This window comes from Rhamphochromis longiceps, linkage group LG18 (assembly GCF_057381845.1).
Source record: "Rhamphochromis longiceps isolate RC_006_pf linkage group LG18, R_longiceps_female_GT1.1, whole genome shotgun sequence".
Taxonomy (NCBI): Eukaryota; Metazoa; Chordata; class Actinopteri; order Cichliformes; family Cichlidae; genus Rhamphochromis; species Rhamphochromis longiceps.
The window spans coordinates 20,089,160-20,101,542 of record NC_140574.1 but is presented as its reverse complement, the minus strand read 5'-3'; the positions used below and the strand labels follow the sequence as shown (position 1 = coordinate 20,101,542).

The 12,383-nt window shown below is 40.2% G+C and overlaps 2 protein-coding genes across 3 annotated transcripts; both read right to left on the bottom strand.

Annotated features, from left to right (window-relative positions):
- Positions 1-3,778, bottom strand: cacybp (calcyclin binding protein). The gene is made up of 6 exons (XM_085389418.1): positions 3,639-3,778; positions 2,532-2,742; positions 2,303-2,399; positions 2,112-2,211; positions 992-1,086; positions 1-819 (listed from the first exon to the last, which is right to left on the bottom strand). Exons 1-6 carry the CDS (start codon positions 3,654-3,656, stop codon positions 657-659), a joined length of 684 nt encoding a protein of 227 aa, XP_085245544.1. The 5' UTR covers positions 3,657-3,778; the 3' UTR covers positions 1-656.
- Positions 3,779-5,431: 1,653 nt separating this feature from the next.
- Positions 5,432-10,662, bottom strand: mrps14 (mitochondrial ribosomal protein S14). Of its 2 annotated transcripts, none has more exons than XM_085389419.1 (3): positions 10,559-10,662; positions 5,963-6,127; positions 5,432-5,807 (listed from the first exon to the last, which is right to left on the bottom strand). In XM_085389419.1, the coding sequence occupies exons 1-3, from the start codon at positions 10,610-10,612 to the stop codon at positions 5,625-5,627; spliced, it is 402 nt and encodes a 133-aa protein (XP_085245545.1). In that variant the 5' UTR covers positions 10,613-10,662; the 3' UTR covers positions 5,432-5,624. The 2 variants fall into 2 exon arrangements, with proteins under 2 accessions (XP_085245545.1, XP_085245546.1); XM_085389420.1 differs by lacking the exon at positions 10,559-10,662 and adding an exon at positions 7,097-7,213.
- Between the last annotated feature and the right edge of the window lie 1,721 nt (positions 10,663-12,383).

Here is a 12,383-nt window from a genome sequence, read left to right as displayed (position 1 = left end):
AATCATACAGCTGATGTAAAGATTAAAAAAAAGAAAGAAAACTATCCTCAGGTTTACTTCATAAGTAAGAGAACTTTGGCAAATTTATAGCTGACAAAAAAGAAAGAAAGAAAAGAAATATTTGCCAAGTTAATCTGTACTGATTTTCAACTACCATGGAAAATGAACAATTACATTTACCCTGGTCCAATTTAAACCACAACAAGACATTTTATTGAAACAAGCCAGGACAACAAAAACAAGAGCTGTGAAATGACTGAGCAGTGGTCCTTTAACTCTTTAAGTGCGACTTCACAAAACACATAGGGGAATGTATGTAAGTGGGGAAGCAGACAACATTTTCCCTGCTTTCTACCCACAGGTTGGACTCTTAACGTCAGCTGTGATGAAATGTGTGCGTTCTTGCAGTCTTCAGGTCATCACGTGATGGACTCCATCCTTTTGCTTGAGTGACAGATGAGTTGTAGCCCATCACTAAGAACACCAGCAGCCTGGTTTTCAAAGCAGGGCCAAATTGAGGCCATCCCGAGCTTAGACATTACTTTAGACAAATTATTTATGAGCGGTGTATGTAGACTTTACTTTGAATAATTAAGTCATGCCTGCTTCAACCTTTGGAGCTCTCATTTGGTCCTGCTGTGGAAAAGTGGCAATATTTAATAGTCCATCATCTCCTCTCCTCTTAATTTCTTTTCTTGGGACTCTGTCCAAGCTTTGTTGATTGTTCTCTTCATCTCGTCGTCTCCCTCTGCATAAATCTTTTTCAACACATTCATCAGGCCCTCGCCGGGGTCAGCATTATCGTCAAGGCTGGGTTTTCTGTAGAAAGGCGGCAGGAAAATACTTTAATGGTGCAAATAATTCTTTGGATTGCTCTCATGTAGTATGTGTGCACCCAATCACTGCACTGCAATCACAGTGGCTTGAGACACAGCACTGTTGCTGCACTTTATTTCACAAACTAAAATCAATAAGCACATTTCTAACTCACTCTTTCTCTTTAGACTGCTTTTCCACCGCCGTTAGACAGTCCCACTTCTTTGTTGACTGCTTCTTGCACATGACCAAGACCATGTCTGTTTTTATCTGTTGCAGAGAGCAAAAGACAGTTTCAGAGTGTGGACAACAGACTGGCAGCTCAAATCAAAGACGAAAAGTGACAGGAACACTGACACTGCATTTAACAAGGTTTACGTATAATCACAATAGCCACCTTAATAAGTTAATGCAGTATATTTAAACTCATTGCTACAAGCTTAAAAATAGGGTGTCTGCTGCCCCCTAGTGGCCACACATAATTTTGTTTTAACTTTAAATGTTTTACTTTATTTGGCTTTTCATTGATGCTTACTTTTCTCTGACAAACAGGTCAATCACTAAGAATCACTACTCCAGTTTTTCTCTGCAAAATGACTAATATTTCCTGAAATCTTAAAATAAATACAAATAAATGCATCTATTTAAAATGATGCACAAGGTACCTTTTCACCTGCTTTCTTAGCTATATTGATGCGTACATGATTTTATTTTTTTTCCCCATTACTCTTCATCAAGCAGCAAGCTTACATTACAACCATCTAACATTTTTCTCTGGTTTAAAAGAGATTTAGTGTGATGGCTGCAGGAGGTAACATGGCTTAGAACTGTTGCAGAATATGCAAAGGCAATCTTAAAAAATAAAAACTTTGATTTGTCCTGCCACAGAGCTTTTGAGTAGCACGGAGTGGCTGCCTGTCAAGCATTACCCTCTTGACAGACAGCAGAGGAAACCTGCATTATGCACAGCTTCATGCAAACTGATGTTTTAGCTGTGAGAGAAGGAGAGAGAGAAGAAACTGATGTTTTAGCTGTGAGAGAAGGAGAGAGAGAAGAAGTATATACTGCAAGTATTTGGTCGATTACTGGCCTGCAATATCAGAGACCTACACAGTTTTGTGAAATATGGGGATAGTCTGCTGAGAGAGATTGCAACACTGCTTCCTAAAGCACACCCACTCATCTAAGATGACAAAGACTTTTGACCCAAAGCCAGCAACCGATTTCTGAAATACAAACATCTCATGGCCGCTGGGCTGAGGAGAAGCTGAGTAAGCAGCAGATGATTTGTTTACCTTTTTGTAGCTGTCCTGTTCATTGATTGGATACAACAAGTTCAGAACTGTCATTTCGTGGTTTTTGCCATCTAGATCCTTCACCAGCACAGAAAATGACCTGCAACACAGACAAGGGGCAAATTCACGTGCACTGATAAGGGAACAGGAATGTATAAACAAACTGAACACTATGCTGATTATCAACTCACCGTTCTGTAAATTTGACCTCCACATTTTCTGCTGATATTTTGTGCACATCTTTCAATGCCAGATAAATTTTGACAAACTTATCTGACTGGTCCCATGCTGCAGAAAAGATGATACACATGTGAACAATTTTGAAATACTGTTTTTTCCCCTCCCCAGCTCTTGAACGCATCTTAACCGCTTGGTTTTCTCAGTAATGTTTGATAGTGCTACTCGATAACTGCCCCATACCATAGCTGGTAATCTTGACAGTGTATGCTGCCTTAGTGGCTGCAGATGGGTCTGCCTCCTTCCTAGCCTGTTGTTCTTTTTGTTGTCGTTTAGCTGCGAGCTCCTTCTCCACCTTTTTCTGCTCCTGTTTAAGTAGATCCTGAACTCTTTTCCTCTCTGCCTTCTCCAAGAGGGACCCCAGCTCCTGCAAGTCTTCCTCCAACTGTTTAATCTGTATGAGGGGAACAATACAATCACTGAGACATGCACATCCACTAATAGAGCAGTGCTGTCGGTTTGAATCCATCTACCAAACATTTGTTTAATTAAAAAAACAAAACTATATAAGTAAATAAATGTGCAAAAACTAACATTTCATTTCTAAATAAAAATTTCTATTGTAACTTAATAAATAGTAAGAACAAAGTGCCTTCTACAATAATTATATAGTCACTAACCCATTTCCCACAATCAACTCTCGAAGTCATATTACTTTATTTAAATGTAGTCTAACCTAACTCACAACACACGTTGGAACTATGCATTTGTCTGCGATTTATCTGGCATCCAAACAGCTTAGAAGCCTGTACATATTACAGTTATTCATGTCTTGAGAGATCCTTTACAGATGTATTGTAATATGTATGTATGTATGTATAATTCAAATGTAAAAGTGCTTAATGATACTGTACATGAGTGGGTATAGTAACATCTCCAGACAGCTAACAGAGACACCGAGTAACTACCGTACTGATTTGTTTAGCAGCGCAGTAGTTGTTTTACACTGAATGATGTTGCTAGAATGTTCTGGTAGTCCACTAAAAGCTAACAGCTAAGTTGGGCCGCGAGCTACTGGCACCCACCGCCACGCACGACTACCGACTGTAATCGTATTTGCCAGACAGGCGTTTTGTTTTAGTTTACAACTGTAACGTTACCCTGGAGAAAAAAATAATAATTTTTTTTTTTTATCAGGCATCACGCAGCTGCTCGCAACGGGTTGATAGGACTGACGTTAGCAAGCATTGCACTAATTTCACTGTATCTATGTAAATCCAGCTACCGCAGCTAAACCTTAAAAGATGCAGTTTTGCTGAACACTAAACTGAATGAAACGATTCTGCTCACCTGTTCGGTTAAATCCATTCAGGCTTATCAGTATCAGCTACACTATGAAATGCCGTTGCGGTTCTTCTTCACTGCTCTCAGACTACTTTCCAGCGGCGCTTCTTTCCAAAGCTCTTCCGTCTTCTTCATTTGGCAATTTGCAAGGCCGATTACAGGTGTGCTACCGCCACCTACTGTACTGAAGTTTAATCATTGCTAAACAGCAAAGTGTCCTTGTATGTAGAGCATGACATGAATTAAATGAACCGTTTTAAGGTAATTTCAACTTTTTTACTGAACCTTTTAATGTAAAATCAAATGAATGTTACAGTTTGCTGGCTTTCAACAAACTTGCACCACTTTAAGAGACACATTCTATTTAATTGCATTATATATACGCACATTGGCCACTCGATCCTTTATCTGCTCATTAATGCAAATAACTAATCATGGCAACAACTCAGTGCATTTAGACAAGCAGATGTGGTGAAGATCAAACTGAGCACAAAAACAGGGAAGAAAGTTGATTTAAGTGACTTTTGTCTGAGTCTACTGGGACTGCTCTGAGCTGATAGGAAGGCAACATTAACTCAAATAGTCACTCATTACAATCATGGTAGAAAAAGCAGAAGCAGCATCTCTGAATGGATAACATAGAGGAAAATTTGTGTTTTGAATGATATAACCTCTATTAAAAACATGAACATAAGTGCACTCACACACACACACAGGTGTACAAGCAGGTACTCACAGACACACACCATCTTGGTTGGCTGCTGCCTCTAAACGTATCATGAATTATTAGTACTGTATGCTGCTTAGCAACATTCACTATTATTTACTGTTACTGATGCTTATGTTGGTTGTTGCTGTGGTTTCCCTACTGTGTTGTCTTCTTTTTCTCTCAGCAGGTGATCACGCAGATTTTCATCATCTTTTCTCTCTCTATCCCTCTTCTCTATTTATCTTTCCCTCTCCTTCTGTTAATTCTCTTCCCAACCTCTCTTTCTTTCTCTTTCCCATCCCCTGGTCCTGTCTGTTCTGATTATAATAACTCAAAATGAAAAATTAATTAATAACAACAACAAGAACAATAATAATAATAATTATGAAGGTTGAATAAAATATGACAATCAAGTGGACCAGTATAGCAAAAGCCGTAATGGTCTACTTGGGAAAATAAATCTGGTGGGCATTTTTCTTGGCCTTCAGAAAATAATTCTGCTACAGTGCCGGAGAGGACACAAAAAAATTAAATAAAATAAATCTCAGAAAACCAGTTTCTTTTCATACTCCACTGATTTTTTTCCACAACACACAACATATCAAAACAACAGCAGCAGAAAGACATTGAGTGCCACTCGTCACCTAAGAACAGGAAACTGAGGCCACAATTCACACAGGCTCACCAAAATTGGAAGAAGATTGGAAGGAAGATTGTTGCCTGGTCTGATTAATCTCATTTCTGTTGGAACATTTTATGGTAAGACCAGAATGTGGTGCTAACCAAATGAAAGCAAGGATCCATCCTGCTTTGAAGCAAACGTTCCACACGTTTGGTATTTGTTACATCTTAGATACTTTTCAACTACATAAAAGACCAGTTATATATTACATACAGAATAAATGAAAAGAAAGTAAGTGAAAGGAAAATGTGGGCTTTCTTGCCTATGAATTACATCTCATTTTAGGGCAGCCATTACCTTAAAAAATAACTTACTTCTTTTCCTGTGACAGTAGAAGGTGCTAAACTTTTATAAAACTTTTATATTACACATAACATTTTATAATAAACCAAGACACTCACAAAACTGTAATGTACAACAATATTCATTTATTTATCAGTACTCATATCAACTTTCTCATTTTTTATATTAAGAAGGCTAATAAGGAAGCAACAGCACCTTACTGACCAAGGAAAACATAATTTACACAAGTAATCAAATGTAGCTGTCTATTGATAACCACTGAAAAATCTTGTTTTTCAAAATGTCCAGTGAGACCTCATCACCACCTTGCTCTCAGAATCCCAGACATCTGATTGTGGTCAGCTAGATGACGAAAGACAATACGGCTAAGACGCCACCTCCGCTTCACTCCTCGTGGTCGGGAAGTCATCACACACCTGTTACGTATCCTCACAGGGCAGCTGTCTCTGGGTAGTGCTGAAATCTCTTTGTCTGCTATCTCCTGCAAAAAAAATGAATAAATAAGTAAACAGACATTAGTACTTCACTCTGTACTAATGTCTTTTCAAGGATTCATTCTGTAACAGTTCAATCATTACCATTGCTGAGTTATTTATTAATACACATATGACTTAGATGTCCTTCTTCAGTGTATACCTGAAGCTCTTTGGGTAGGATGGTGTTCTTCCTCAGTGCGTTAATTCGTAACCTCTCATCAGCATAGTCAAAGGCCATCTGCCTCCTCTTGACATCCCTCAGCATCCTCCAGTCAACATAGTAACTTCTCACCTGCTCCACCGCCCCCCAGCAGCTCCTCAATGCCTGCAAACAGTGCTCCTTCAGTTAGTGAACAAGTATTTAGTCTGCCTCTGTACTCAATTACACACACTGTAGCTCTAACTGTCTGAACCACCTTTAGGCCCTAACAATTTTCAGACAAGCCAGAGCAGTCTAAATCAAAAGCTGATTATTTCGGCTCATCTGCACTGCCGTGTGCCATTTGGACAAGCTTTCACTTGAAAATACAGCATCTGACCTGATGTTAGCAGTTTCAGTTCTATGACAGAAATCAAGTTTGCCCGAATTAGAGCATCAGGTGCCCAAGACAACAGACACACAGATGTGAGCCAAAAAATAAATGAAACCTCCTTCGTACGCTTCCGAAATAACAGAGGGGGAGAGACCCTGGTGATTCGGACATAAAACTATTACATGCAACTTCTGATGATCCATTGAAAACTTGCCTTCCTATGACGCTTGCATATTCCACACAGATCGTGTTAACAAAAGGCTCACTTTGCAGGTTCAAGTAAAACTAAACAGGGAATAATTTTATCCATATAACGAGCGCTCAGCTGTAAAAGAAATCGGTTGCTCTTGAGGGATAACGGGCCACAATTAATGCTAACAAAGTCATCATTTTATTCAGCTTAAATATCTTGCTTTCAAGATCATTAGAAGCCATAGCCATAGCAGTAAAAAGAAGTTAATCACTCAACCTTTCTTGCTAGAACAAGCACGGGAACTGAGCATATACTACCTGTCCTCTTATAATTTTCATGTATTATAAGAGGACATGTATCATGTCCTGTTAAACCCTTCAAAGAACCATACTGAGCCAGGTTTGACACATAGCAGGCTTAGTAGCCGCGAAGCTAACGTCAGAACGCTAGTTACATCAATAAAACAGCCAATGTTACATTTATCGACCGAAAGTCAGAGATAATAGATTGAGTCTGAATGAAAACACAACCTCAGCTAATACATGCAAGATTACCGTAAATGCTTTACCTGTTTTGGGACGCAGACGGTGGAATAAAGGGCATTTAACCCCAAACATGTTAGTCTGTTAACCGCCATATTGGATTTGACTTGCGCGAAACCACCGGAGGTTGAAAGAAAAAACATTCAACTTTACCGCCACCTATCGACCTGGAGTGTGACCAGATAAAATGAGACGTACAGTGTCTAAAAAAATGTCAAATTTATGAGCGAAAACGCGACACATTTACAAGTAAAGCGTGACAAATTTATGAGAAAAAACTCGTAAGAGGGAAAAATAGGAAAATTGTGTCTTTTTTTTCAATCAAAGACAGACTTCGCCTCACTTTTCTATCTTAAACTGCAAGGAAGTTCACATATACTACAAGCTGATTTCTGTTTAAATCGCTATGTGAGTGTTCAGCGATTGTGAGCATTGAAACATGTATTTTGTTTTTCATGATTTATCTTTGTAGACAGCTTCTACAGACACCTCCCAACCAGTCCCGTTGATAATGGGATTTCAACATTTCTTATGAGTTATTGATCCCAAACATTCTCTTCAACCTAACCATGAACACTTAAGTGATATTGCTCCCTTTCTTTAAAAAAAAAGAAAAGAAAAATTGTTTGCAAGCTTTTCTCGCATTATTCTTACATTTTTTTGTCTCAAAAATATATTTTTTCTCACTTTTACTCTGTCCACAGTGTAAATCACAGTATAATAAACAAATATTATTCAAATAACTGATGCTCAAGGCAGTTTATTTTGTAAGGTTGAGGTGTCCAACTCCAGTCCTCGAGAGCTACGGCCCTGCAGCTTTTAAACACATCCTTCTTCCTGAATCAAATAAATAGCTTATTATCAGGCCTGAAAACTTGATGGCATGCTGAAGAGGTAATCCAACCATTTGATCCAGCTGTGTTGGAGTAGGGATGCATCTAAAAGCTGCAGGACAGTAGCTCTTGAGGACTGGAGTTGGACATCCCTGCCCTACAGTAACAGAGAGAAAACCCCAACAATTAAGTAACACCCTATGAGTAAGGGCTTGGTGGCAGTAGGGAGGGGAAAAAAACCCTTTTAACTGGAAGAAACCGTGGCACAACCAGGCTCAGGAAGGGGCAGACATCTGCTGTGACCGGCTGGGGGAGGAAGATAGGACAAATGACACTCTGGAGAAGTGAGCCAGAGATGAATGATAACCATTAATTAAATGTAGATTTGTGTATAAACACATATAGTGAAAAGAGGTGAGTGAAGAAGAAACACTAAGTGCTAATTATGGTGAAGTTAATATTAGATTTTTGCAGCAGCATTACATTTGTTATTACATTTACTTCATCAGTGCTGAACCTGCTGTGATTAGTTTTGCTTTGAGTCTCAAGTAACTGATAATCCCCTTTGAGAACATGCTGTAACAATCTGAATTTACTTGAATTTTTAGTCACGTGTAGTACCATTTGACCACCAGTAGGTGGCAATGTAGTCCTTTCATGATAAGGTCATACTCTCTCTCTCACCACCCACCATGACCAGGGCCCCTGTTCCAGCTGAATCTAAACCTTGTGTCTTAAATCTTCTGAAGCACAGAGTCATCTCTGCTTCCCCAGCACTTCTAACAATGAAACCCTTGTGTTTTAAGGAAGCACATATATTAAACAGTGTGCTCTTCTTCTTTCAACATATGTCTCAGCAGGGTGCTGTCTTTAATAGATAAAAAAAAGCATATAAGCAGAATGGGTTACTTTCTTAAACAGTTCCTCAGTACTCTGCAGCCTGGAGGAGATGCGTTTTTGGATAAATATTAACACATGACAAACTCAAGGCAGTGCTTCCTCTATAAAAAGCATTGTTATGAACCAGGCTGGAAAATTGGTATAGGGATCTAAGCACTGACTTAAATAATAAATGACTCAAAAAGTAAGCACATTACTGCTTACAGATAATGGTATTTGTAAACCTGTCACAGCACCAAGCGTATTAATGTACCAAGAAATTACCTTAACTTTTTTTGTAATGGATGTCAAAATATTCGGCTGTCTTTCATTTTCTGGGTTAGCGGGAACAACTCTTTATGAATCACTGTAATTGCAAAATTATATGGTTTGTCAACCAGGAGAAATGTTTTTGAAATTTGCGAAAACACAGCTTTTTCATTTGACAGCACCAGTTTATCATACTTAAACTGCTTTTTGGCTCCGAGTTAGTTTTGGCCCGTAGTTCAAAACTTCCCGACACGGCTGTTCCAAGATCATCATGACGAAGGCAGAATTTTTCTGTCAGTGATTTCTTTTACTTTCCTGAGCAGAGTTGAAAAGGTGACCCGTTGCAATTAGGAATAAACGTTTGTGATGGAGAGAGGAAGTTAAAAATATTCCTTAATCAGTCCTTAAACAATTTGACAAGATAAGAGTAAGGTACTCTTTTAATGATAAAGGGTCATCATTCAAATATAGCACAGGTAATATAAAGTAGTTATAGTTTAGAGAGCTTATGGGGGGCAATGCTGGTCAGTCTCATTCAAAGCAATCGACCTAACATATGAAAACAACGAGAACAGGTGGTGTTACAGATTAACGCATGCAAATCGAACTTTAATTTAAGCTGGCAACATCCTTTGTCATCATTATTTCTCAAGCAGCGAATCTATTCTAAATGACTTGGGACGAACAGCTCTGCAGCTGCACTGACAGAGTAAAGAGTGGGAGGTACTGTGTTGCTGTATAACAGCAGTGTGATAGGGGTCACCGGTGACAAATGTCCAACGTGCCAGCAGATAATTTAAATTAGATCAATGATATAGTGTTTCTTGCCCGCTGGCTTTAGGGAAGTGATGCAATTTCAAGGTGTCTTGCGCTGGTGTCACCCTGGTGCACCAGTGCGCTTTACAGAAGATCCGCAGATCTAAGGTCAGATCACAGCTAAGACTGGGGTAATTTGGACACAAAATCAGGCGATATGAAACTGAGATGTAACTGAGAGAAGTTGCAATTGCTCACCGAGGTGGCCTAATGAGTAAAAATAATGGTGCAGCGGTGAACTCAGTCAACACCCATGACGTGATGTAACCAAGCAGCAGCTCGGATCACGGGTTACACCAGAGGGTTACACAAAAGGCTAAACCACCATCAAAGGGTCTCTATGTACTCAAGATGATGTGGGTGTTGGGCTTGGTTCTGAACTACTCCAAGCAAAACAACATCTTTAAAGTAGCGACGTACTTGCAACAGCTATAATTAATTGCATGCTTTAGCACTACATCTAAAGTCTTTATAAAGTCCTTAAGTTCCAGGGAGACACATTCAAGCCATAGGAAAAGTCTACTAATACATACCAGACAGCCACGAGCAACCAGCTAACCTTCCTGGTATTCATCAAAGATACCTTCTCCTCTAGTGGTTTATGCATTCTTTCATCTAACCCTAAACAAGATGATTAAAACAAACAAGGATCTCTTGGCTGATCAAACATGAGGCTCATTCACTACGTACCACATGCAGATGAAAATGTGACAGGAGTAGTACGTCTACTACCATCGTTCCCATCCCAAAACAGTCAAATGTCACATGTCTGAACGATTTCAGACCTGTGGCACTCACCCCCATTCCCGCCAAATGCCTGGAAAGACTGGTCATTAAACACATCAGAGCTGCTTTTCCACCATCCCTGGACTCGCACCAGTTTGCATACAGGGAGAACCGGTCAACCGAGGATGCGATCGCCACAGTGCTGCACACATTACTGAAGCACTTGGAACACAGGAACACCTATGCACGGCTCCTCTTTGTAGACTACAGCTCGGCTTTTAATACCATCCGGCCATACAAACTCCGTCCCAAACTCCACCAACTGGGACTTAACTCCTCTCTGTGCAACTGGATTGTGGACTTCCTCACTAACCGTAGACAGAGTGTCAGAGTGGGTAAGAACACCTCTTCCACCCTTGTGGTCAACACCGGTGCCCCTCAGGGGTGTGTTCTGAGCCCTCTGCTATACACTCTCTTCACCCATGACTGTATTTCCTCCTGCGCGTCCAATCTCATTGTTAAGTTTGCAGATGACACTACAGTGCTCGGACTTATATCCAACAATGATGAGACAAACTATAGGACAGAGGTGCAACAACTAGAGTCATGGTGCCACGACAATAACTTGGTCTTAAACACCAAAAAGACCAAGGAGATCATTGTAGATTTCCGGAAGAGGGGTCATAACAACCATCTGCCTCTCTTCATTGGCAGTGAGGCGGTGGAGAGGGTGAGCAGTTTTAAATTCTTGGGGGTAACTGTGACCGAGGACCTGTCCTGGGGCAACCATATCACCTCAGTTGTACGGAAGGCCCAACAGCGCCTCTACTACCTGAGGAGACTGCGGAGCGCACACATTCCCAGATCTCTGATGTTGAACTTCTACAACTGTGCCATCAGCAGCGTTCTGACGTATGGATTTCTAGTGTGGTTCCCCAGCTGCACCAAGGCCGATCAGCAAGCACTCCAGCGGGTGGTGAAAGAAGCTGGCAGAATTATTGGAACAAGTCTGCCAGAGATCAGTAATATCTTCCCCACTCGCTGTCTGAGGAGGGTGCACAGTATCCTGCGGGACCAACATCACCCTGCGCGCCACATTTTCCATCTGCTGCCCTCAGGGAGAAGGTACAGGTCTATACAGGCCAGAACATCCAGACTGGCCAACAGCCTGTATCCACAGGCTGTGAGGCTCCTGAACTCTCTGCCCCCCTCTCACGGACAATAACCATATCCAACTTCTTAATAGCAATGAACTGGTCTGCATTGGTGCATCATATCTTTATTCTCTTCCCCCTCCTGCCCCCCCCCCCCCCCCCCCCCTCTTTCTTAAATAGATAACTATCATATCTGATATCATATCTCACAGTACAATAATATTGAATGGGTTGCATTGTTGTATTTTGTCATGTTTCTCAGGTCTTTGTCTGAATTTCTACGAACATTATTGCTAAGGATTGTCTTATTGCATTGGAGTCACACTGGGTTAAATATGTACACTTGGGTTTTAAGGGGTATTTATTATTTTCTTCTTTTTTTTGGGTTGTATGGAAGCCCCAAACGCAATTTCATTGTTCTTGACAATGACAATAAATAAATAAATACTAAATACTAAATAAATAAATAAATACTGTATATTTTCTGTGTGCGTGTGTTTTTTTACGGTGTGTTTGATTCAGACATAACACTGTTTTCAGGGGATGGTGGAAGTGGCATGTTTGCTGCCAGCATCTCTAAGCTTTCCTACCCAAATATCTGATGTAAAATAGATGCAGAGAAAAACACTCTGGAT